Source organism: Cynoglossus semilaevis, chromosome 17, assembly GCF_000523025.1.
Source record: "Cynoglossus semilaevis isolate Cse_v1.0 chromosome 17, Cse_v1.0, whole genome shotgun sequence".
Lineage (NCBI taxonomy): Eukaryota > Metazoa > Chordata > Actinopteri > Pleuronectiformes > Cynoglossidae > Cynoglossus > Cynoglossus semilaevis.
The window spans coordinates 11115848-11142189 of record NC_024323.1 but is presented as its reverse complement, the minus strand read 5'-3'; the positions used below and the strand labels follow the sequence as shown (position 1 = coordinate 11142189).

At 40.7% G+C, this 26342-nt stretch overlaps 3 protein-coding genes across 7 annotated transcripts in view; 2 read left to right on the top strand and 1 right to left on the bottom strand.

Annotated features, from left to right (window-relative positions):
* The window catches only part of LOC103393265 (brain-specific angiogenesis inhibitor 1-associated protein 2-like protein 2), a 13162-nt gene extending 2903 nt beyond the window's left edge, over positions 1-10259 (top strand). For both annotated transcript variants that reach the window (XM_008330163.3, XM_025064752.1), the window contains 13 exons: positions 185-260; positions 1132-1218; positions 2253-2314; positions 2391-2462; positions 3099-3185; positions 3392-3520; positions 3916-4014; positions 5312-5381; positions 5900-6095; positions 6257-6322; positions 7280-7559; positions 8581-8621; positions 9024-10259. In XM_008330163.3, the coding sequence (XP_008328385.1) occupies positions 185-260; positions 1132-1218; positions 2253-2314; positions 2391-2462; positions 3099-3185; positions 3392-3520; positions 3916-4014; positions 5312-5381; positions 5900-6095; positions 6257-6322; positions 7280-7559; positions 8581-8621; positions 9024-9105 (1347 nt within the window). In that variant the 3' untranslated portion in view covers positions 9106-10259. The remainder of the gene's footprint in view (positions 1-184; positions 261-1131; positions 1219-2252; positions 2315-2390; positions 2463-3098; positions 3186-3391; positions 3521-3915; positions 4015-5311; positions 5382-5899; positions 6096-6256; positions 6323-7279; positions 7560-8580; positions 8622-9023) is intronic.
* A 1517-nt stretch (positions 10260-11776) lies between these two features.
* Positions 11777-26342, bottom strand: part of pvalb6 (parvalbumin 6) — a 27224-nt gene continuing 12658 nt past the window's right edge. The window contains exons 2-5 of the mRNA XM_008330161.3: positions 13817-13882; positions 13237-13369; positions 13042-13151; positions 11777-12354 (exon numbers count right to left, since the gene is read on the bottom strand). Of these exons, the coding sequence (XP_008328383.1) occupies positions 12329-12354; positions 13042-13151; positions 13237-13369; positions 13817-13877 (330 nt within the window). The 5' untranslated portion in view covers positions 13878-13882 and the 3' untranslated portion in view covers positions 11777-12328. The remainder of the gene's footprint in view (positions 12355-13041; positions 13152-13236; positions 13370-13816; positions 13883-26342) is intronic.
* Positions 23087-26342, top strand: part of csf2rb (colony stimulating factor 2 receptor subunit beta) — a 27990-nt gene continuing 24734 nt past the window's right edge. For 3 of the 4 annotated variants that reach the window (XR_003052503.1, XM_008330159.3, XM_025064746.1), the window contains exon 1: positions 23087-23164. The gene's annotated coding sequence lies outside the window, so the exon portion shown is untranslated. The remainder of the gene's footprint in view (positions 23165-26342) is intronic. The other variant, XM_025064747.1, reaches the window with a different exon arrangement.

Here is a 26342-nt window from a genome sequence, read left to right as displayed (position 1 = left end):
TCTATGTCTTTTTTTTTCTTTTGTATATGTGTGTTTTTATGTGTGTGTGTGTGTGTATTTGGGGTGGGTGGGGAGGGGTCCTAAGAAGTAAAATAAATTTTTCGGACTCAAAATGTGACATCATTGTTCATTAAATTTGACTGATTGTTAAAACTCTTCGTGTTCTTTTTCCATTTCCACACAGCACCTGATAGATGATTTCAACCAGAGCGTGCTGAAACTGGTTTCACTTGGAGACCAACATCTCCAAGCTTTCAAGGGTAAGGAAAATAGGAGGTGAGAAGGAGAGAAACAGGGGGAAAAGGCGGGGGGAATAAAAGAAAGAGAGAAAATATTAAGGTTAAAAAAACATCAGAAAGTCGGATTTATCTTGTTTGGGATGTTAAAGTCAAACGTCTGTCCTTATCAGAGTTATAAACTAAACAAACATCATTGACTTTGCTCAGAATATGGAAACTGTCAGGCTGCTATTGCGTTGAATTTCGTTCCAAAGTCCATGTGCTGCAGGAATATCCTGGTGCTGTTTATAACCAGCCCGTAACCAACCGTCATCACCTTCAAAACAAACCATCACAGACACCAGTGCAGTGACCCATGGTTCTTTAGGTTCAGTCTAAACCATCAATAGACGAATAATGACAACAATCCACACACAGCCAGGACACGGTACTGACTATGATGGAGTCAGACCGAGATTTAAATGTTCTTGTTCTTGGTGGATCTTGTTTTATCAATGATGGTGGTGATGTATATGTTTGTGGGTCAAAAAGTTCCAGGACAAACTATTAAAGAAATTCTATTTCACACCAGGTGATAGGACTGAAATTAGGTTACTTCACAGAAAAAAAAAATATATGAACTATCAGAAAAAGTCAGTTGTTATTTTTTGAAGTTTGAAAAATGTAATGAAATTACATGTTGACCCTTGACCCTTAATAGATATTATCCAGGCAGTCGTAGAACCATTTCACTTGACCTCATATCCTGTTTTCTAGATTTTTTTTTGCATTCTAGCAAATTTATGTCGTGCTGTTCCAAATTAGAATTAATTTAATTAATTTTTTTCAAAAACAGATTTTCCAGAGTTTTTTTTTTTTCAAAATCCATGTGTTGTGTTTTTGTGTTTTCCAGCTCTGAGTGTAACAGGTGACGCCTATTTCAGTTTGCTGTCAGCGATTGGACAGAAGGCCTACCACACCACATCCTCACGCTCCTTAGGTTGGTGAACACACATTCTGTTTCTGAGTCATGAACTAACCTGTGTGTTTTGTGGTCATTCATTCACTAATTTATTATTTAATTCACACAACGCTTAATTACTCTTGTTATATAAGGGACATGTGTCCAAAAATGACTTTTGCCCTTGGACTTTAGCATGTTATTATACTGGAACTGCTGAAGGGCCGACGGTTGTGGTGTGAGTTCTGGCAGTGTTTTGACACAGTGTGTGTCAGATGCCAGCGGAGCAGAGCAGGGAGGATGAATAAGTGATGACGACAGGCAGTGGGTTGTGCTCTGCTCACTTAACCCAGCCACTGGGAAACGATATTGTCAGGATTAGCGGCTACAGCTAAAGATGTTTGTCCCAACCGGATCGTTAGATTACAGGCTGAGGCCGCGTACACGACTTCTCAGTGTGTCCCAGAAAACACCAAAAATGTGTGAAAAATGCCTTTAAAACTGATAGAAATGTTTAAAAAAAATGAATGTCAGAAGATCAGGCAAAGGGCAGAAAGTCGTGGGTTTTGTCACATCAGTATTCACAGACTGGTCAAGTCCAGTCTGAGACTGACCAATAGAAAACATCGTCTTTGTTCCAATAATTTCAGCTACACCTCAGTAAAGAAGAGAGATCACTATGAGCTGAAGAGGAGAAAACAGAATCCACACTGTCAGCTGTGATTATATTACCAACACTTCACAACCTGCAAAGGTCACAGTAATTACATCATAGATCATTAATCATCAACCGGTGGCCCACTGGCCAAATCCGGCCTGGAGACCGTCCAATTTGGCCGATTCCAAAATGAACCGATTCCAAAATAATAACATCAAACAAAAATGGGACTTTTATTTCATTTTTATTTGAGTGTCCGGCCCCCGAGGTGTCTGTCCAGAAAGCCCGCCCTCTGATAAATATAGTTGGTGACCGCTGTCAACAAACATGGATGCAAATGTTCTTCAGTTCTACAATATTATTCTCCTGCTTCTTTACAAAGTCTGTTTTTTTTTTCTCTGCGTCCGTCCTAAAGGAGACGTCCTGCTTCAGCTCTCTGAGAATCACAAGAGACTGATGTTGGAGTTGGATGGAGTGGTAAGAGTTTCCACCTGACGTTCTGTCCACAGCAGCTCTGCAGTAGGAATCTTACACTCTCTGTGTCTCCTTTCAGTTTCGGAGATTCAACATGGAGGTCGTGAGGATGATGGAGAAGAACAGTCAACTGGACAGGAATTATTTAATAGTGAGTTGTGGGGTTATTTTATATTTGCTGGAATAATTTCATTTATTTTTTGTGAAATTACTCAGATGACGATCAGACTGTCGCAGGACAGTAGGTGATTCTCCATAATCTTTAATAAATGTCATCCTGTCACAGGTTTTCCAAAGACTGTACAATTTTATCAGAAAATGCTGGGCCTCGCCCACAGCGTCATGAAGCCGACTTTGCAGAGTTTAACCAAAGTTTAGCCCTAAAACCTATGATTTTATTTTTTAAATTATGGACTATAATAACCTCACAGATTGCAGAAAAGCTGAGCGGCGTCCAGCGGATTAAGACACTTTGGGATGTTCGTTATTTATAGTAGAGGTGGTATTAAAGTATTAAGTATTAATTAAGATTTGTGGTATTAAACAAAATTTTGAGTCAAAGATTTTTTTTGAACATTTTGCATATTGATAATTATTAGTTTAGTCATGAATAAACACAAGTGTGAAAAAAACCCCCACGATTGTAGTTCATCTCTAACCCTGTGATGAATATTATTTATTACAGATTTCAACCATTTGACAGCTCTGGTTTTTGATGATTAAGTCATTAATATTGTATCACAGGGCTTTTCCGACAAATCCCTAATAAAGAGCCTTTGTTTTTCAGGACAGCAGGAACTACTATGAGACTGAGGTCCACAACAGAGCAGCAGCAGCAGCGCAGGAGAGACACATGAGGAGAGGATACAACCAGGTCTGAGGTTCCTCACCTGTTTATGCTGATGTTTTATGAATGTCTCTTTTTTCATCATCTTAAAACTGATACCACAGTTATACTACACTGTAACGATGTATTCACAAATCAGTGGCACATAATAATGGTAGTATTTCTAATTCTGTCCCCATTTTGAAACGTGTATTTATGTGTTTCTGTGCGTGCGTGTGTGTGTGTTTCCTCAGGATGGTGACTATTTACAATTCCTGAAGGAGAGCAATGCAGAGGCTGTGGAGGAGGAGGAGCGGAGATACCGCTTCCTGGCTGAGAAGCACTGTGGACTGATGCAGTCTGTCGCCATATTGATGACCAAGGTGAACTACCTTAAGATGAGACTTGTACACTGTGTTGGTTATTCAAACACCCGCGTCGTGTCCAACCACTAGGAGAGGAGATCCAGTGGTGAACATACCTGTCACAGTGATGACTGTAAATAAATACATCCTTCAATCAATAAAACCTGCACATTTCAACGGTTTAGTACCCGTTCCTGTACTTGTAGTGTACACACAAGTGTATGTTTAGTAATTTTTTAATAACTTACAAATAATTTGCCGAGGATGATGTCATCCCAATTGTAACAACGCTGATGTGTTCTTTTTTTTTTTTGTTTTTTTAATAACTTACAAATAATCTGCTGAGGATGTCGTCATCCCAATCGTAACAACCCTTATGTGTTCTTTTTTTGTGTGTGTGTCCTGCGTGGCAGATGGGTCCAAATCTCCAGCAGAGGGCTGGCATGTGGTCTGAAGAGGTCAACGTCACCAGACAACCATCAGTGGGACAACTGAGTCCTGTGGGAAACTCGGTGAGTTCATGGTTCAGGCGTGTGTCGCGTCTTACAGGCTAGAAAAATATTGATAAATCAAAAATGGAAATAAGACCATGATGAGTTTTTGATTAAATAAAAAAAAGATATATATATACTGTATATATTTTTAATCAATTAGAAAAACATTCAGCAGAAAATATATGGTAATTGAGATTATAATGATTAAATGTCTTGGTGATAAATGGCTTTTTCACTCCTTTACTTTAGAGCGAGGTGTGTTGTTGGGTTCAATCCAGTATCTTACTGCTGTTACTTGGCTGCCCTCTAGTGGATCATACAGTACTTTTCACCTCATGGGAAAACAAACCTTTATTATGACGCACTTTCCTATTTAAAAAAAAAAACAAGTACAAATAAATGTTTTTTTTTAAATAAATAATATAAACATGGTAGAAAATAAACCTGCCTCACATACAAAACAGAGCCAGTTTATCAGGCACATGATAATTACCTGACTTTGAACTTCACACTGAGTGATTTCACACTCATGTCTTTATCTCAGGATGACGGGATTAACGTCAGCTACGACACACCAACCAAAACTAAACAGTCCGTCCTGTGGACGATGATATTACCACGTAATCACACAGCACAGACGTTTCTGAGATAAGCCCCTTCAGTCACGGCCCGTTCCCTTCCTTACTGGACTGAAAGTTGCCAATAAACTAAACCAATCCCACAACAGACAGAGGATTAACATGGATTCCGTGTGTTAGCTTTGGAATAATGTGGGATTCTTCCTCGTCTGTTCAAGTGTCAAAAAATAGCTGTGAATGTGCTGTGGCATATATTTACATGAGAATGTATTCTGTATTTGACACATTCTACACCTGTGTTTGTGCACAGATTAGCCAGTTAGTCACCGCCGTTAAACTGCTCAATTAAATATAATGATTTTGTGTTCTTATCTCACGTTAATGGCAATATTATAATATATATATATATATATATATATATATATCAATCATGAAATGAGTGTGGTTAAGAAGATTAGGACAAGCAAAAAATTAGAAGCTTAGCAGTAAGAATGAAAATGTGTTTTGGGAGAACAAAAGGAAAAATAATTATAATATATCAGGTCTGGTTAATTATAATAATAAATACATTTTATATTTTTTACACAATCATGTGACTATTTCTTTATTTTCATAGCAAATAAGAATAACCTGTTTCTCAGATGTCGTCAGTTTTTCATGAAGATTTGAATTACTGCTGTGGTTTCTGCTGTCTGGGCAGGTGCAGTAAAGCGTGTTGTGCGTTGTTGGTTTTATAGATGGGGATAAAGGTTGAGGAGATCAGACCGAGGAGGGAGGAGATACCACTGGGCAAAATACCTTCCAGGGGTGAGTGGAAAAAAAAAAGAAAAAGAAAAACTCCAACACACAGAGAGTTAAAAGCCTCTTATTAAACTTTACATCTTTTACATTTTTGTTTTAGCCTCGTCTTCCCCTTTAGTACAAAGGTCTAGCTGTAATATTCACATTTGTCTAAAAAAATCATTTACAGCCCTCGGCTCCTGCTGCCTGCATCAGTTATTCTGCAGCTGCCTTTTCTCTTTCAAACTCCTTTTTATCTACTTCCCTCTTTCTCTCTCTCTCTGTGAACTTTCCTTCCTCCTCTCTTTTGAATCTAGAGAGTGAAAGTCTAAAGTCTTTTTATTAGACTGGTTTTATCTGCAGTAAAAATAGATAAAGAGAGGATCAATTAAAAACAAAAAAAAGACAGACATTAAACTTTGATTCAGTGTTTGGGAAACATCACAGTCTTGATGGATAAATGTTGAATTGAACCCGTAGAATATTCTCTCTAATTCATGCCATGGTTTATTATATTTTTCCCCCCGTTTTTGTCATCTCTTCAGCTCCGTCTCCCGTGGGGAGCATTTCTCACTCTGCAGAAGAGTCACTGAGGGGCAGATCTGCTAAAGCCCTGGTGGCCCACCAGCCCTCTGCCTCTCACCCCACTCTACTGCCATTCTCTAAGGGAGAGGTTATTACTGTGCTGGTGCACCAGCCCAGGAACGGCTGGCTGTTTGGACGAGCCGGCAGCAGCTCACGGTCAGAGATGTTTTAATCTGAATCTGAATCCACAAATGCTGTGTTTGTGTGCATGTTTTTTTGGAGCTTCACAGTGGAAGGGTTTTTAGTTGAATAAAAAAAATCACTGGTCTGGTCTTTATATGTGCAGCCTTGTGATGGATCAGTTGTTTCTCTCTCAGTCAGGGATGGTTTCCAGCCTCTTATGTGGAACTGCTGGATGATCTTCCAAAGTCAAACAGCTACAGGTAAACATTAAATACAGTCCATATAAAACTGTGACTTTCCAATGATGTAACTTCCTGCTCCTCTTACTACTGGAAAATCTAAAGATACAATTGAAATGCATGGTGAACCAAACAGCTCTGTACAACAGTGTACAGTAAATCAGTGATTCCCAACCACTATTATCCATTGTCCCAAAACTAGTATTTATTTATTGCAAATAATTTTTCTTTGTTTGTTAAAGAGCAATGAAATCCTCTTCCTCTAGGTGGCAGCAGATAGTTAATAAAACTAAGAAAAGATTATCAGCGCTGTTGAAGAAGATCTTTGTGTCTTTCTTCAATTCCTGTCAATATATTAGCGTTGTCGTCACCTAAACAGGAATACATTTTTTAGTAAATTTAAACTAGAATATTATTATATTTCATGATATTTACTTTTTGTTAGATTTTTGTTCATTGTTGTGCTGTGGGGTTTGCCCTGATGATATGCTGTATAATGTTGGGAAACGCTGCAGTAAATGATGCATCAGTTCTGCTCTACTTTTCAACGACCGAGGACGAGCGAGTAGATGAACTGGAAAATAAATCGACTTCAGAATTTCCACCTGTCAAATCTCAGCAGAACACATGAAGTTGTTGCTCTGGGTCATCTCTGTTATTTTTAAAGAGGTCTGGATTAATAACATGATCTAGTTGAGATATTTGGGTGACCCATCGCTGAGAGGAATAGAAGCTTTATCAGATACAACTCTGCCTGATGTGTCGCTGTGGACACGCGTCACAGTTAAGGGAAAAACAGCCAATGTTTTTTAGTCAACAAAATTTGAACCTTAGTTTCTCCCCGGTCAAACAGGTTAAAAAAAAGATTTAACTTGTTTAACATTTTGGTGATTCACATAACAAACAAAAGATGTGAAAGTGATGATGAAACCAAATAGTTTTTTTATGCAACTCTAACATTTTGTCTTTTTACCGTAGCTTGAGTAACGCTTCACTCGAAAGCAACTACAACAGGAGCAACAACGACAGCAGGAGCAACAACTACAGCAGGAGCAACTACGAGAGCAGGAGCAACAACAACAGCAGGAGCATCAGCATGAGCAGCATGAGCAGCACGAGCAGCACGAGCGGAGCTGCACCGCCGCCGCCTCCTCCTCCTCCACCTCCACCATCATCCTCATCATCATCAATGTCTTCAAACAGACACTCTACTCCGCCCACTGCTGACAGGAGGGTTGAGTCCAATCCAGAACCCAAGGTACGACAGTCTGTCTGTCTTTGTGATCACTGACCTCTGTCTCCGTTCCTCTGTTCATCTCTTCATCAAATCAATGTCGGTCTGAAACTCGATCCTCACTTGATCGATGAGACGTGACCGCGTGCTGCAAATGTTCTGCTTATGTTGACCTTCATCTTCAAACACTACAACAACAGACACTTCTCTGTGTTTTCTCCACGTGGATGAAGTAACGATACACAGCATTCACTGCTGATGATGTGACAGCATTTGCACATTTGTCCAGCAGGGGCAGTGTGACAGGGTGCTGTTCTCTATGACACCACAGCCTTCTTTCTGGTGGATGCAGGGCGGGAGCTCCAGCTGCTGATGGTGTAAAACACACACACCCGAGTGTGCATGTGTGTGTGTGTGTTTTTGGAGTGTTGTGTTTTTTCTTATAGACTAATGTTAGCGTGTCTGTTGTGTGAAGTTTTTTGTTATTTAAATTTTTGTGAACCCTGAACTAAAGGGTGGGGGTGTGGAAGTAGTATCCACCGTAGGCTCAAGTGTCTGGCTCTGTTTTCTACTAGAAATGTCTAGCACATCACAACGAGGAGAATCGGTCGACGGTAACAACAGACTAATCTGGAGTTAAAGTTGTTCACACGGCGAAAAGGGACAAATATTCCAGGTGTAGAATTGCCACAGTTGAAACGATTAATCAATTAGTTGACTCAAATCGATTGAGAAAATGATCGACATCATCACAGACAACACGATTTGATACGTAATTGAAGTACAGCCAAAAAGAATCTGCATGGAATTCTTGCATCGTTTGCACCTTTGACCTTTTTTTTGCAGTTTCTGTGACGCAGATTTACTTTGTCAGCACTCTTTCTTTCTCTCACTGAGACGACAGCGCCTCCCTGTGTTCATGAGTTTCTTTCTCTCACTGTTTGCAGTAAGCAACGCTGTTAGTTGGAGACGACAGCGCCTCCCTGTGTTCATGTTTCCGCTTGTACTTTTGACTGACACTGACGTTCCTCATTTTCTTCTGCAGAGACCTCAGCCTCGACACTCACACCCGGAGCTGTTTCCCAGGTGAGTGTGTGACTGCAGCTCAGCTCTGGACACACATCCAGGCTGTCTGCCGGTAATACGGAGACTTTCATGCTCCCCTTCCCTACCTGTGAATGTAATAGTATTTCTGAAGTATATCATGAGAGACGTCAGATGAGAGAAGCACAGACGAAGGCAGTGATCTGAGCAGAGAATTACTTCCTGTCTATTAGTCTGGAGAGCTACTCAGCGCTGAAACCGTTTCTCCATCACTCTCACCTCAGGTGAACGGTTGGCCTGATGATGCTTGTAGTCTTTGAGATGCAGAGCTCATTTCTCCCGCTTTAACCTCTCCATCACTTTGGACCAGAGCCAATTCTTCTTTATTCTTCTTTTGACACACGTTTCCTCCCTCCCTCCCCCACCTTCCCCTCTGTTTTTAAGGGGCACCAACCCATTTGCCACAGTGAAACTGAAGCCCACCCACACTGATGACCGATCAGCACCAAAAGTGTATCGCAACTGATGTTTTAACCTTTGACCTGCCATGCACGTGTGGGTATGCACACAGTCGGATCATCCCAGAGAGGAATTCAATATTTAATTCCTGAGGTTTTCGTTGAACCAATGAAACTAGTTGTTAAAATACATTAGTGTTAATCGTGTACAGCTGATGTCAGTAATTAGTGCTGTAGCTAAATTAAATAACATTTAAATTTTTTTACTTTTAGTAAATTTACATATTTTATTGCTCGGGGTGCCATTAAGGTATTTCTTTTTTCTTTTTTTTTCTACTGCCACTGTAATGTGTGTGATTAGGCTATGCATCATATATAAGGAGGCTAATTCTCTTAAAATAGACTGTGGGAAGACATTACATAAGCTCTGAGAGATGATGTAATATTTTGTGAAAATATCATATTTTACAGACAGAAAAAAACAAAAAAAAAAAAAAATTGGGGAAAAACATTCAAGAAATCATCGCAACTTTCATTTCCTGACGTCGGTTTGTCAAAGCTGCAGACGTGAGCCTGGTGATATGATGATGGGGTTTCTATATTGAAATATATAGAAACTATTGATGTTCATTAATTATTGTTACATTTAAGTTTTTTTAGCTTTGATTTCTCTGTGACATAACGAATCTCCCAGCACAATAAACCAAAAAATGATTTTGGTGTTTGGAACAATGAAATAACTTCTATCAAAACTCTGGCACTCTGTCGTGCAACTTTTATTAAATTGCCTTTTTTTTGTATCACGTTGGATGTTTATTGCTGGTGAGGAGCAGCTTTTTCTCTGCCAAGTGGTAAAGAGGACACGGCCCTGTCATAAATCCTGGCTCTCTGCTAAACATTTGTCTTTCTTATAAATCCTACTGTCCTCAACAGTCCGTTGGGAACCACTCGTCTGAGCTAAATTGTTCTCTCCTTGTGCAACCGATCGCCTCCCGGCTTCCGATCTGTGTTTATTTGCCCAGGCAGTAAAATGTCCCACTAAACGAGATCAGGATTCCAATGTTCTCTGCTGGGGTTTTCCACCGGGGGATTGTTAACCCAGATCAAACCTCAGCGTGAATCCAATTCCTCTAATGGCCTGGAACTGTGGTACTGTTAAACTGGCCCGGCGTTCGCTGATAAAGACGGAGATATATGGAATAAAGGGACCTCTTCCATCCTTTTACTGCGATGAGTGGTGTTAGATTTATGATGTAATATGGGCTGCCAGGTAAAATGTAACAAGAAGTGGCTCCTCAGTGATTTGTTACAGTGTTATGTTTGTTTTATTTTACTCTTCAGCCAAGACAGTCAGAGCTGCTTAGAAATGAGAGGAGGGAGTTAATGTCTGTGGAAAAATATGCCTTAGGAAGAAAGGAAGGAAGTAAGAGAGGAGAGGAGAGAAATTCATCAAAACCAACACAAGAATCAGAGTCCAGAAATAATCTTGAGGCTTTGTTTTTCTGTTTTATTTTGTTCTTTCACAGCTTGATTTTTTTTATTTTATTGCTCAGGGTGCCATTAAGGTATTTCTTTTTTCTTTTTTTTTCTACTGCCACTGTAATGTGTGTGATTAGGCTATGCATCATATATAAGGAGGCTAATTCTCTTAAAATAGACTGTGGGAAGACATTACATAAGCTCTGAGAGATGATGTAATATTTTGTGAAAATATCATATTTTACAGACAGATAAAAGCAAAAAAAAAAAAAAAATTGGGGAAAAACATTCAAGAAATCATCGCAACTTTCATTTCCTGACGTCGGTTTGTCAAAGCTGCAGACGTGAGCCTGGTGATATGATGATGGGGTTTCTATATTGAAATATATAGAAACTATTGATGTTCATTAATTATTGTTACATTTAAGTTTTTTTAGCTTTGATTTCTCTGTGACATAACGAATCTCCCAGCACAATAAACCAAAAAATGATTTTGGTGTTTGGAACAATGAAATAACTTCTATCAAAACTCTGGCACTCTGTCGTGCAACTTTTATTAAATTGCCTTTTTTTTGTATCACGTTGGATGTTTATTGCTGGTGAGGAGCAGCTTTTTCTCTGCCAAGTGGTAAAGAGGACACGGCCCTGTCATAAATCCTGGCTCTCTGCTAAACATTTGTCTTTCTTATAAATCCTACTGTCCTCAACAGTCCGTTGGGAACCACTCGTCTGAGCTAAATTGTTCTCTCCTTGTGCAACCGATCGCCTCCCGGCTTCCGATCTGTGTTTATTTGCCCAGGCAGTAAAATGTCCCACTAAACGAGATCAGGATTCCAATGTTCTCTGCTGGGGTTTTCCACCGGGGGATTGTTAACCCAGATCAAACCTCAGCGTGAATCCAATTCCTCTAATGGCCTGGAACTGTGGTACTGTTAAACTGGCCCGGCGTTCGCTGATAAAGACGGAGATATATGGAATAAAGGGACCTCTTCCATCCTTTTACTGCGATGAGTGGTGTTAGATTTATGATGTAATATGGGCTGCCAGGTAAAATGTAACAAGAAGTGGCTCCTCAGTGATTTGTTACAGTGTTATGTTTGTTTTATTTTACTCTTCAGCCAAGACAGTCAGAGCTGCTTAGAAATGAGAGGAGGGAGTTAATGTCTGTGGAAAAATATGCCTTAGGAAGAAAGGAAGGAAGTAAGAGAGGAGAGGAGAGAAATTCATCAAAACCAACACAAGAATCAGAGTCCAGAAATAATCTTGAGGCTTTGTTTTTCTGTTTTATTTTGTTCTTTCACAGCTTGATTTTTTTCTTCTTTTGGTGAGTTTTACAATAGTTCAGTATTAGAGGAGAGGAAGATGAACAGATGAAGGGAGAGATGAGTGGAAACACAGTGATGTTTGGGGAGTCAGGGGGAGTCATAGGGAGCAGAGCTGACATGAACTCAGCGGGGGAGGAGACAGACTAGGACTTTCTTTAGATAACTCTGATTTTCTTTTCTTTTTTTTACTACATAATTCTTTAAAACGTTAGCTTTATTTTTTGCCAGCATTTCTTTTTTTTTTATCTCTATGCAAACACAAACATGAGCAGTTTGTATAAAAATGTAAAACTAATGCCATGAATGCAGATTTCAGGGTAATGTGGGGGTGTGGGGGGTGAGGGTGTCGCAGGGTTAGGGTCTGTTTCGAGCGTGTGTAGCAGGGAGCGGCTTCAGTCTACGGGGCTGGGAGTCCAGGGGTGGGTGAGGTTCAGGTCCGGGTGAGGGAAACCTTGGACTAGTGTGACTGGTCACAGTGGGTGGTCATTTATTCCTTTACCATGGCTGCGAATTCTGCAAGAAATGAAGAGGTTGTGTCGTGATTTTTAGCCGTTGTGTACGACCGATCTCCTAGCTGCAGGTCGTATGATAACTGTTTCTCTTCTAAGATGACCGCAGATGACCACGATGAATCTGTCGGATTGTTAAAATTGAGTTTTTTCCATGTGCTCTTCATATTTACTGCTTTATTTTACTACTTTGCATAAGATGCATATTTGGTTCAGATCTTAGTCTAAATGAATTTAACCGGTCTTTAAACTGCCTTCATGACCTCTGGACCCTGACAGATCTGCTGTCCCCCACCTCTCAGTCTTCTCTGTCCCCGTGACAATGCCAGTTGAAGTGTTAGCGCCCGGTTGAAGTCTGAAGCGCAGCTGCTGCCGACAGGACGCACCATTTGTTTTATTTACTATGATTTAGACAATTGCTAATTCTACTCCTGATGAATGATCTGCACTACAGTTTCACAGAAGTCAGACAGCATCCATCACTGCCTCACTCATTTTCCCACACTCTGTTGATAAAACTGCAGTTTAATGCAGTTACTCAGGCCTGACTGTTCACAGTCAGTTTGCTGAGTTACTCCCATCATAATGGCCGTTATTCTTTACAAGCTTAATGATGCAAATGAATTCTCTTAGTGATGGAAAACCCACAAATACAATTCATAACAATTTGTGTGTTGACGCTGCTGTTTACCTTCAACTCCAATCTTCCCGTCTCCATCCTTGTCGGCTGCTTTTAAAAACGCTTTGGTTTCTTTGTCTGTTAGGTTTCTGCCGTCTTTGGCGAAACCCTTCAGGACGAATCTAGTCACAGACAGAGTGTATTTGTGTCAAATACTACACTACTGGTTTGGTGTCCAGTAATATGATGGACACATGTTTGACTCACTTAAGCTCCTCCTCCTCTATGAAGCCGCTGTTGTCGGCATCCAGCACCGTGAAGACCTTCTTCACATCCTCGAACGGTTTGGTCTTCAGGCCCACCATCTCAAAGAACTTCTTGTGGTCAAAGGAGTCGGCAGCTGTACACGCAACATGTGCAGTAATGTAAATACTCATGAGCAGAAACATTGTATCAGGTCGGTTCTGTTAGAACCTTAAGGAAACAAGGAAAGGAAATTAGCAGGATTAGCTTAGCCCCGGTGCTAAGCTAGGTCGTCAAAATGAATTTTGTTGAATTTTTCTGTAAGAAAACATCGGTAAAGGCAGCAATCAAGTTGTGGTGCATTTAAATGATTAAGTATAATGCATAATAAAATTGGCACAAATGTTAAACTGAGCAGCTAAGCTAAGAGTGGAGGGCAGCCATCTTGCCTGTTTACTAGACTGCTGACAAAAACACGTCGTTCCTCTAATCATATTCTTCTACCTGGTGAGTTACAGGTTATGACATTGTTAATACAGTATTGATTTTTGAAGACTTTGTCCTTTCACGCGTTTCCTTGTTTTGTCTGTTGCCAGAACTTTACCTTTGAATGCATCTACTGCTTTCTTAATGTCATCAGAGTGGAGGATGCTGGACATGGCCATCTTGGCTGGGTGGAAGGAAAAAAAAGGAAAGAAGGACAAGAAGGAGACCAGGTCAGAAACAAGGTCACGAAAGATAAAAGTGACAATCGAGAGACATGTTCACATTATACTGGTGACACTTTAGAAATGAAGCAGGAAACTGGTACATGTGAGAAGGACTCAGAGAGTGACTGAACGAATTAGTGACCGTCAAGGTGGAGTGACAATGGAGGAGAGGGACAGAGGCAGATGAAGATAAATGCACTGAAGGAGGGATGTTGGAGGAGATACTGAAGCAAGAGGGGGATAAAAGATTAACAGAACAAATGTCAGACTGAGTTAGAAACACCACGTGGGTGAGTTTAGGAGCTCCAACCAACTCGATGACTGGTTATGAACCTGTCAGCTGCTCCTGTTGTTGGACGATATCTGTCGTGTGACTTATTCACCTACAAATACATCATTGACATGGACTCAGTGCTCCCATGCGCTGACGTCATTTTCTTCAAAAACGAATCCAGAATGAGTCCAACGGTGTTAATGAACGGCGTTCTGTCTGACGGTGATATTTTTGGGTGTAGAAGAGAAGCTTTGATGGAGAAACAATGGTTGGAGAGGGTGAATGAGCAGAGAGAGAGAGAGCAACAAAGGAAATCTCTCCCTTCAACAGTCGGTCTTTGTTCTGACCCTCACCTGTGGCCACAATCTTTGCCCGTTGACCTTAAGACGGAGATTGTGGACACAGCGGCTGAAATTAGTTTTCTTTGTAGGGCGTCTGTGCTCGGCCGTAGATAAGGCCTAAGTAGGTCAGACCAGTCGTGTGAGCTTGGATTAGTGCCTTAAAGCACGACCTCCATGGGAGCGGTTCTGGACAGGTTCAAATGGCAGGGTACTCTTGGATGGACACGGAGAACCAGAAGAGGTTTTTTTTTTCTTATCCGAATTTGGACTGGTGAGGCATGGAAATAGTTTCCTCCATTTGGCTGATAATGAGTTGAAGAAAATCGAACGTAACAAAATGCCCAGAGAGCAGGGTAAATAACGAGGTCTGTTTACTAAGTGGGCAAGGATGCTGGTTTAATTCTGGGTCGGAAATAGTCTGAGATGTGGTGTCTGCTCTAAGCAAAAACTCTTAGAACACTTGTTTATTTATATATATATATACACACACAGTATCTATGTATATAGAGATCAAAACTCATCACAGTCACAATCATTCCTTTTTAATCATTAATCTAATTAATCATGATTAATTGAGAAACCAACATTATGAAATGACAATTGTCAATAAAACCTCTTCTCTTTCATTTATTCCAGATTTTCTTTCCCTTTGCGACTTGTTCGGTCATTTTTCTGATTGTCTTTTTTATTGATAGTTGATTACCTTGGCCTTAAATGAACACATTTAAGGCCACCACTGCCCGACGTCCGTGGAATTCCCTGTGGTGCTGCTTCATTGCTGCTTCATAATTCGATCTAATTCTTCAGCCGCGGGCTTTTAATCGTCTGTGTTTCGGCCAAATATTTATTATGACGTTATTTAGTTTACAGTCGTGTGGGGAAATTATGGTTTAATGACCTGAGAGGGACCTGATAATGAGACAGGCCATGATTTGGAAATATATTAGAGTCCATTTAAGTGATACCAGGTAATCAAAGACAAATTAAACAAACAAACAATATGAGTTTTTTTTTCATTATTGTTATTTCCTGATTTAAAGGACTGAGATTATCTTGTTGCCTCCAGTCTCGGTGATGTATTGCCCTCACGTTGTCTACTTCTCCATCGGCAGAAGCTGCGGCACATACGGATCAATAGTGACCACCGCTGTACTCGTGTGGCCACACGTTCACTCTTTTATCATTATAGAAGTACAACCTCCAGGTTTGACCTTTTTACCACAAAAGAGTCCACGGGGAGAAGAAACAATTCACCATGAAATGAGGAGGAGAAGATTGATTCACTCAGGTATCTGAGCGGTGGCGCTGGTGGAGGATGTGTGTAAAGTAGGACATGTTGATTTACTTGAGGTAAAGTGTGAATTTGTTGTGGTGCTGATTTGACGTCATCGGATGCTGCTCTGTTGTGGTAGACGAACAGAATTCAGTTTCTGAAAGTGTAAAGTTTCTCAGCGTCTCTGTTTCTTCTTTCCTCTTGACTCTGTTGTCTCCCTTTAACTCCCAACCCCCCTCTTGACTCTCACCTCTGTTGTGTCCCTTTAACTCCCAACCATCCGAGGCAGACGGCTGCACACTCTGAGTCTGGATCTCTTCCTAAACTCTCCGTCCTTTTAGGTGTGTTATTGTTGTTATTGTGTGGAATAATCAGGGGACGTGTTCCAGTCTGACTGTGTTGACGTAAGTCTCTGAGGTACAGAGGACAGAGGACGTCTCTGTGGGAAGCATCTTCTCATCACAGGTATCGATTGACAAGGAAATTACAACCTGCTAGCACTAAAGCCAAGCCTCGGTTCTTGTGGTGAACCACGAGGACATCTGACAGGCAGTAAGGGTCAACTGTCCTGACAGTGGAGAAAATGGACTTCACCAATGTGACGATCTCTGGTCAGATGATGGGTTTGAGTCTTGTTGTTTTTGCTCTTCAGCCTGTGGCTTGGCAGGGAGGGTCAAACATATGTGAGTCATAAAGGTGGGCTCCTCCTCCAGGATGTGGGCCACACAGTTTCTAAATAGACACAGTCACATATAACAAACCTACTAATGATTGATTTAAAAGACCTACATTTTGTCTCGTCTCTTGATCCATTTTATTCAGTGGTTAAAGGCTGCAGACGTCTGTGTGAGCCTAAAACAAAAACCTCTGAGACAAGACGAATGAACGGAGTTGAGGGTCGAAAAACCACTGAGCTCAACTTGACGGAAAAAAAAGTTTATACATTTTTAAATAATAATTTACATCTGTCTCAGAACGTTTTGAATTAGCCTCATGTATGTAAACTCGTCCACCATATAGAGCTGTGATGGGACAGCTTTGGACGTCGTGCGCAGTGTGAGATTAAACCTTTAATGACGGTCTATACGGTATATGCATTCAATTTAATTAAACTAATTTCAGATGTAAAGTCTCTTTAATCTGCGCCCACATTCAAAGCAGCAGCGAAGAGAAAAAACAGCGTTCGTGTTTCAAACAGAAAATGATGCTCCTTGAATTTAGGATTACCAGACGACACACTAATATGAGAAGCCTGTCCATTAATATTCATATTCAGATGCATGGTATCATGAGAATGTAATTTTAAGGGACTTATCAAGGAGTGCATCAAGTCATCGTTTCACCGCGTATGTATTTGGACGAAGAGCTCGAACAAGACGCTGAACCGAATCCTATTAGGTGTAATTAATAATTGACCTTGAAGATGGCGGCGGTGAGCGCTTTAATAAAAAATGATGCTCATGTCTCCTGTTCTGGCAGCAGAGCTTTACTTTCAGAGAGTAATTACTTTGTTGATGTTCCCTCTTTGTATCTGGATCTGATCTCACTGGTTAAAGGAAACTGTGATTACTTTCCTGGCGTCTTTCTCTAGTTCCTTTTTCATCTCAGTATCGATCTCTCCGTTGCTAACAAAGTTGTTTGATTCCTACTCCACCGACCGATCTAGCGTTACTTTGTACCAATTGTTTTCTTCTTCTATTGTTTTGGCTTGGATTTAAACGCTCCAGTTTTTCAAATGTGTATCTATATACAGTATATATATGTATGTATATACCTTAAATGCTTCATTTTCTATTTTTTCAAATATATACGCACACACTTTTGACTGAACTCTTACTGATCAAAAACATCCACACTGTTCACAGAGGCTTCTCTTCCTTCATCCCTCTCTCCATCTCTCTTAACTTACTCCACCTTCAAGCTGTTTGATTCCCTCACCTTAATTTTGTCACATCTCCACCCCCGGGGCCTCGGCCTGTCCTCTAATCCTCCTCTGATCTAATCTGTACCATTAACTTCATCTTTTTCTCTCGCTCTCTTTCTAAGTCCTAATTCATTTCTCAAGTTTTATTTGATCTTTTAAGTAATTTAGTTTCTGAACAAATAATGATCTCCTTTTTTTAACCTGCTCCTGACATTTCTTCTGAATCTAAATTAGAAAAAAAGGAAGACACTGAAGCAGCTGCTGTAGAATAGGGAGTTCAGATGGATTAGTTTGGTTATAACGGAGCAGGAGTGTCAGAGATTTAACTGTCAGGAGGGAGAAAAGAAGGAAAGTCCGACTGAGGATTGATGATCGTAGTAAAAACGAACATGAAGGAGGTTTATGTGACAGTAACAGTAGTGATCGACCGTGTGAAGGAAGCAGCTAACACCGACTTAGAAAGAGATTTTCTTTTTTAATATAAACTGTTCAAGGCAGCCTGATATGAAAAATTTTCATGCATAAAAAGTTTTTCTTCTCCCTCTAAAAGTAAAAAAAAAACGTAGCTGGGATCATTATTTACGGCACTGTCATCCCGGGGCGGGGAGACTAAAAGCATCCCTGAATCTGTTTAAGATTTTAATTAAGATAAAATCCACTCATGTAGCTTCTATATTCTTAAATCTTCTGTACATAAAAAAATAGATTTTCAATATGATCTTGTTGGCAGAGCACCGCCGCAACGACACTGAAGCGATTGTGTCCTACAGGACGACATGGTTCGAGGGCAGACTGATGAAAAAACTCCCCCTGAAATTCACCCCCAGGTGGAGGTGAGACAACATACAAAGATATATTATACTTTTCTTATGAACTTTTTTTTCTTTATTAGTCTTTGTAATATAGAGGTTTAGGTTATTTACTTCATAAATGTTTTTTTATTGATCAGTTTTCGCACTTTTACCGAGAAAAACAACAGAGAAGATTAATGCTACTACTAAAAGGTAATTATCCCTAAAGCCTCTGAGAAACTCCATTATTGACTTAACTCTAATTATTCTAAAAATAATAATAATTATTATTATTGACTTGGAAACTCTAGACAAAATATATCGAGCTAGTTAATATTCTGGTTACAGGGTAAATACCAAATACTTCTCCTAGTTTTTTTAATTTTCTTTTTAAAGTGAGAGGTCTGATTGCACCGCGTGTCTCCTGCATGTCTGACTAACTCGGGCGGAGAGGAGGAGGAGGAGGAGGAGGGGGAGACTGGGAGGAAGATAAATGGACTAAAGGGGGAGAAAGAAAACATGATTAACAGAGGTTAAAGTTTAGTCAAGTGTGTGGGTGTCATAGGGGGCGTGGACATGATGGTGGTCCGTAGTCAAACGCTGCTGCAAAGTCTTGGTGGATTTTGTGGTTTTGGTTTTTGGTGACATCAGATACTTAATAACCAGGACATGCTTCTCCCAGTCAGACAGCATCAGTCGTTCAGTCCCAGTCGTCCAGCTGCTTCTGATCATCTCATTACTTGTGCATCGCCGCCAATAAGAAACGGCTGGTCTTATTACTGATGAGACCCTGAACGGGAATGTGTTTCCTCAGTGAGTGGTCCGCGCTGACTGGCATTTTAATGTTGTAAATCCCACCCGTCCTCTCTGGTATATATTTACGCTCCAATTGTCTTTATCTTCCTTTGGGTTTTTGTGCAAATTGTCATCAGATCTAGCGTTTCATTCTGCAAAAGCTGTTTCCCCCGGGGTCTGACTTGAGCTTGAAAAGTTCCGATCACAGTTTATGAGGAATATAAAAATGTAATGTGAGAACAGACTGCCATCGCAGGCAAATCTGTGAGGTTTTACCTCCAGATAAGGTCAGTCTGCAGGATTCCTTCAGTTTAGAGTGATTAAAACGACAGGACGAAACCTGAGAGAAACTCTGAGAAATCAGAGCTTCAGTTGAAGATGGTTCTTCTGAACAGAGGCCAACGGAGGACAAAATTATCTGGATTTTTAATTCTACTCAAAGGTTGTTTTGTCAGAATAGTGAATTAATTTTTAAATTATTCTGTGTTTTTACAGACTATGTGGTGGAAAACAAACTCATAAAATATTAGACAATGAAGAAAAAAGGGGGGGAAAAAACTAGATAAAATTGCGGGATGCTGCTGTGACACAGGATGTTTGTATTTATGAGACGGGCAGAGAAAGAAAATAGACTTGTTCTGCTGCGGCGTCTTTTCCCTTCATACGCACGATTATATTTGTGTGTCTCTGTGATTTTCTTTTTCCATTTGTCTCCCTCACATTAAAAAGTGGAAAAACAGACACAAGGAGATTGGTGAGGGAGACATGAAACGGCAGAGATGGATGGGAAAAAAGGACAGAATATGAGAATGCTAGGAAATGGAAACAATGGCACAGATGGAAAGATAGACTGTGTGTGTGTGTGTGTGTCTGTGGTGTCTGTTGACAGTGAAATAAGAATGAGATGGGAAGCAGTCATTGGCCTGTTAATAAGAAATCCAATCCAATCTTCCCTGCTGTCTGTTTGGTTGCGCCGCCGTGTGTCTTTATGCGTGATTGTTTACCTGACGCTGCGACAATGAGACGCTCACCTAATCATCGTCCTGTGTTTAAATACCGAAGCTGAGGCTGATTTTTTTTTTCCCCGTTCTCATTCTGCATAATCAGATTATGCAGAGATATGAGGTTTCACACACCAGTCACCTGCTGATACAAAGCTGCAGGGGCAGCAGATCAGAGACGACACAAATCCTCTGTCAGAAGAACAGAGATACAGAGAGACTGTGAAGACAGAAGTGACTGAAGTGTCTCAGTGAAGGAGCTGAATGATGTCCTGACTGAGGGACCGGGGATCCAAACGCTGGCTGCAGCGAATGAGGAATAGTTGGAGTTGGTTCATGGCAGGAAGCCGTAGGAGTGTGCTGAGAGGGGCCTGTCACTCATCTGCATGGGTGAAAAAAGTCCCTGAGTTTAGCTGTTAAGGCAATAAGTAGTCCAGCTTTTTGGTGTCGAAAGTAGTTTAGCTGTTAAGGCAATCAGTAGTCCAGCTTTTTGGTGTCGAAAGTCTAATTTTCTCTACGATCGCTGTCAGCCTTAGTAAAGTTCTTTACTTTGCAGTAAAAATCTCAGCTCAGCAAATGAGCTCTCACTTAACCGTTGTATATAAATGAAGTGCAAGCGTGAAATGTGTAACAACCTGTAACCAATCACGTGATAAACATGAGCACAACAGAGTCTCAGCTGGGTTTTTGGGAGCGACATTACCTAAACGGTGGACAGATGCTGTTGAAATCAGCTTTTCCTTTTGCCTAACATTTTGCTGCCACTGCAGCTGCTGCTGCTGCTGCTGCAGCACTCGTACCTGTGTTTGTTGCTGCAGAGGTACTATATGTTTGCCTATTGTGTGTATCTGGTTGATGGGGCTCAGCCTGGGACTCATACAAGGACGTCCTGCAGCTCAGAGCTGAGTCGGCAGCCACATATGGAGCGCCAGATGCATGCCACTCATGAATGCCACTCATGAATGCACTCTCTCACTTGCCTGCAGCCGTCGGCTGTGTCTCTGCTCACGGTCCGCAGCCTTCATCAGCTGCAGACAAGTCAAATTCTCAACATTGTTCGATTCCGCTGCAATGGCTCTGAAAACGCTGCACCGAGCCGCTGCCACCGGAGTGGGATTTGGAACGTGTTGGGCTGCAGAGACTGCACCTGCAGCCAAGGCCATGTTTTTATTTTTTATTCAGTGGTGACTTTTTGAAGTCACCACTTTGTACAACTAACTAGTTTAGCTTGAAGCCGTGGTGCAGCTAGTTACTTTTATAGTACGTGTGTTGTACATGTATTGTGTATAAAATATTATTGTTATGGTCAGTTTTTTTATTAAAACAACTTCAGTGGTTTTGAGTGGAAAAAGTCAAACCATAACTGAAGTAGAAGAATAGAATATTCCACCTGGAGCAGCTAACACTAAAACACACAAGAGTCAAAATGAAGCAGGAAAACCATCGATAGAAACAGACAGTATATGAAGTTATGGCTCATAAAAAGTATTGAAGGTGAGAGTAAACACTGCAGAGAGATAAATGTGCATTGATCTGGTTCTGTTGTTGTTGTTATAACTTTAAGAAGCGAGTTCCTCCTTCAGAGGAGAAATGACTCTGCACTCTAGACTTCCTGTTTAGACCTCACATGATAACAGCAATTTTCACATTTTCACCCCATGTGGTCACATAAAAAAACAAAACTAAAAGGTCTTCAGTGTGAGAACCAGCTTCTACACTTCTGTAATTTTCAGCTTCTGACATTTACAGAAAAACTAAACAAAACTAATTCAAACTGCTAATTAAACTCTTGATCATTCATCTGTAACAGGGATGAAAACTTTACTGATTCACTGCAGGACACAAAGGAAATCAATCAGGAATGAATGGCTTCAAACACAACATGGGACATGCATCACACACACTCTCTCACACACACACGTGTGTCACCATGTACAGCATGATGTAAAACCTTCTCCCAACATCTGGACAGGCGTATGGAAATATCACACACACAATATCCCTACAGATAAGAAAGAAAGAGTTTGACCTTGAAGTTCAGCGTGTGCAGGGAAATGGGTTTTGCAGTACTACGTGTTCAGAATCCCAACAAATAACTAATATCAGGCAGTAAAAAAAGGAGAAAATACCCACAGATAATCCCTCACTTAAATCCTCTCAGGCTGGAATCACATCGGTGGAACAGAGCCGCAGCTGCACATTATGATAATAACCATCAAATAAAGTCTGTCACAGACCGCCTCCCATCCATACCTTTGTTTTTTGGGGAGGGGGGAGAGGGGAGAGGGGCGCGGTTTGGAATCTCCACACTTCCAAATGGTGCATGTGATGGAAACGTGCAGAATGCAGCACCTGCTCTTTGTTCTCATCCTTCCAGTGACAGGTTTACCTTCTCCTTCACATCATTTCAAGTTAGTGCTCCATCAACACGGCCAATGCTAACAGGCTAACACGGTGCAGTGCACTGGAAAAAGTCGCATTGCAGGTTTAGTCTTACATCTCTCACAGCTTTTCTAGTCTTTTCTAGTCAGCAGTGTTGTCAATTATTGCTTGATAATTCTTTCATAGATCACCTACAGTTGCTTAATGCCTTTCAGGGCCACCAGGGGGCTGTAGCCAATCCCAGCAGTTATTGGTTACACCCTGAAAAGTTCATTCAGTTCATCAGAAATCAACCATTCACACTAACCTTCACACCTGTTGGTCATGTCTAGTACTGAAGAACTTCAACTAATCTACAACCTGCATTTTTTTTTTCTCTTCAGAAGTACATGAAGAAATCCCATGAACATGGAGAAAACCTCCACAGGAAGACAGATGATCCAACGGTGGATTTTCTTGTGGTAAGACATGACCAGTCAATATAGCGTTTAATTACAGACACCAGTGCACATGAGGGGTCACAGCGGTGACCCCAGTGAACCCATGTAGTGCTCCAATCTACACCTCACCATGATGTTGTAGTACTTCACCACGCTCACATGCTTTTCCACCACTCTATCTTTTAAATGTAATTCTGCTCTAGTGCTCATAGACTTATGGCCCGTAGACTTTAAGTTAGGGTTGGTAGGGGTAATCTTAGGTGCAATCCCACCTAAGAATTCACCAAAAAATATACTTTCCTTTTTTCGAAATTCAAACCCATTTTTTAAAGAAGCAGTATCATTTAAAAACTACCCAGCCTTCTAGACAACTTCACTTCCCAACACGGTGATTTTCACCAACTCTAGAACTGAGGAATCCAACTCTTCTCCAATGATAAAGACCCTTCAAAGTGCTGAAGATGTCTCGTGGAGGGGAAGAGTTTAGGAACAAACTCCACATTTGCATGTCTATAACACGTCTCTGTGCGTCCCTGCGATTTTCTGTCTTTTCTGACCAGACTGCTGCTCCAACAGCCTGGAATCGACTCTTAAGGCAGCGGAAAAAAAGTCCCGTTTGACTGCTGAGCACTGACAATTTTATGGAGTATATCTTTTTTACGATCCTTCATCTGGCTACACAGTAGAGCAGTGCTTAGCATAGTAATTATTGTTATTGCCTCGCAGTTTTAATACTCATTTGACTCAGGGCGACACTGGGTGGAATTTCCAATTCCTTCCCATCTGTGCATGGATTTTCTGTAGGATTTCTCACATAATCCACAGTCTTGCAAATTGAGAGTAGATTAGTTCAGACTCTGAATTAACACGAGTGCAGAAGTAAATTTGAATACTTGTCTTTCTGTGTTATCCTGTAATAGACAAGCTGTGTGTTCAGGGTGTAATGCACTCAGTCAGTTTGAGTCGATGTTTCCACTGGGCTGTTGTTAAAATATTTCCCATCAATGAGGCCAATTAAAGTTAACAAAATCTAGAATGCGTTTGGATCTGTGGGCCACTCAGTGGGTGTTGTTGTTGACGTACAGCAGGAAGGTTGGTAGTTTGATCCCTGGTATTTGTGCTTGTGTTTGAACATGTTGTTTTCGCTTCTACACACAACACACAACATGTGGATGCTATGCTGCTAGGAATATAGACATTTTGGACTGTTTGTTAATCGTGATTCTTTCAGCTTCTCTCTGCATTTTTCATGCCTACCAAACTTGGCCTCTGGGAGGTTGTTTCTGGGCCACATCTGGCCCGTGGCCCCCCTATTTGAACCTTAGGTTGACATTACTGCAAATTATATGAAATAGATGATCATATTTTCCTGACTCTAAGTTGCTCCGGAGTATAAGTCCCACCAGCCAGCTAGAGAAAATAACAAACATATAAAATGATATATTTTAATATATAAGTAGCACCTGAGTATAACGTTTGGATCTATGGGCCACTCAGTAGGAGAGTGGGTGTTGTTGTTGACGTACAGCAGGAAGGTTGGTAGTTTGATCCCTGGTATTTGTGCTTGTGTTTGAACATGTTGTTTTCGCTTCTACACACAACACACAACATGTGGATGCTATGCTGCTAGGAATATAGACATTTTGGACTGTTTGTTAATCGTGATTCTTTCAGCTTCTCTCTGCATTTTTCATGCCTACCAAACTTGGCCTCTGGGAGGTTGTTTCTGGGCCACATCTGGCCCGTGGCCCCCCTATTTGAACCTTAGGTTGACATTACTGCAAATTATATGAAATAGATGATCATATTTTCCTGACTCTAAGTTGCTCCGGAGTATAAGTCCCACCAGCCAGCTAGAGAAAATAACAAACATATAAAATGATATATTTTAATATATAAGTAGCACCTGAGTATAAGTCGCAAACCCAGCCGAAGGATGAAAAAAGTGTGATTTATTGTCCGGAAAATACAGTATAAAGAAGGGACAATAATAGCAAAGGTTGGCATTGTCCTGTAGAAGTGGAAGTTAAAAGTGAAAATAAAATGTAATTATAATTCCTAGTGCTGCTCAGACAGGAAAAGAAGTTCTCTTGAAGTGCATTGGTTCTGCTTATCATCAATTGAAGGAGGTTTCGCCTCCATAACTGAGTCTAGTTGCTGCTCCAGTATGTCATGTTCACGGCCCCACTGCCTGCTAATGCCCCACAGTCGCGTGACTTATTGGACGATGAAGAGCACACCTACAATCACAGGATGATCTGATTAGATAAAAGCACTCGGCTCATCTGTCACTGCACGCTGCAGCACTGACAGTTAAAAAAAGGAGTCGTTTTGTCTTCCGTGGAGCTCGACGATTGCAGTCTCTTTATCACAAAATAACAAGAAAACGTCAGGCTAGCTTGAAATTTATGGTCTGCAAAAAGAGAGAATAGTTTCATTTTAATGCCTCACGCGGTGTCCCACTACGGTTCATTTTGCTGCAGAGTGCGGTAGGAATTGAGTAGGTGAGAGTGAGACGTCTCCAAGTCTTTGAACAAACGGCTTCACTTGTGAATTCATGAGGAAACAAAGGTGATAAATCTTTTGAAGAGCCACTTCCTGTCTTCGTTTCCTGTCTGGCAGGTTCACAGGAAGTGGAAATATAAACGTTAACCTGACGTTCGTGCACGTGAAGCGTGATTGACTAAGCAGAAAGAGACTGACCTCAGTCCAGTTTAACATTTCTTAATTCTTAAATTCTTAGTACAGACGTAAACTGAAGTCCACTCCTGTAGGGGGCACTATTTTTGCAGATGGAATCAGAATTAGAAAATTAATTTTCTGTGTATGTGAAAAGAAATATATATATATATATATTTATAATATACACATTTATGTATATATGTCTACATAAACATGTATATATTTATATATAAATATATTTATCTGTGTGTACATATACTGTATATGTACATATGTGTATAAATGTAAGGATATATAAATATATGTATGTATACTATTTCCCCAGTGCCGTCAAAACTCTGTAGTGCTGCGTGTCAGTTTGACTGTATGTGTGTCAGTGTGTTTTTGTGTGTGTTCAGTCGCAGCACACCGAGCTGCAGGAGGCGCCGTACCAAACTTTCCTCACAGTTTTAGACAACCTCAGAAACTCTTCCTTGAGGATAATATAAAAGCAGATGGACGGCAGATCGGCAGAGAT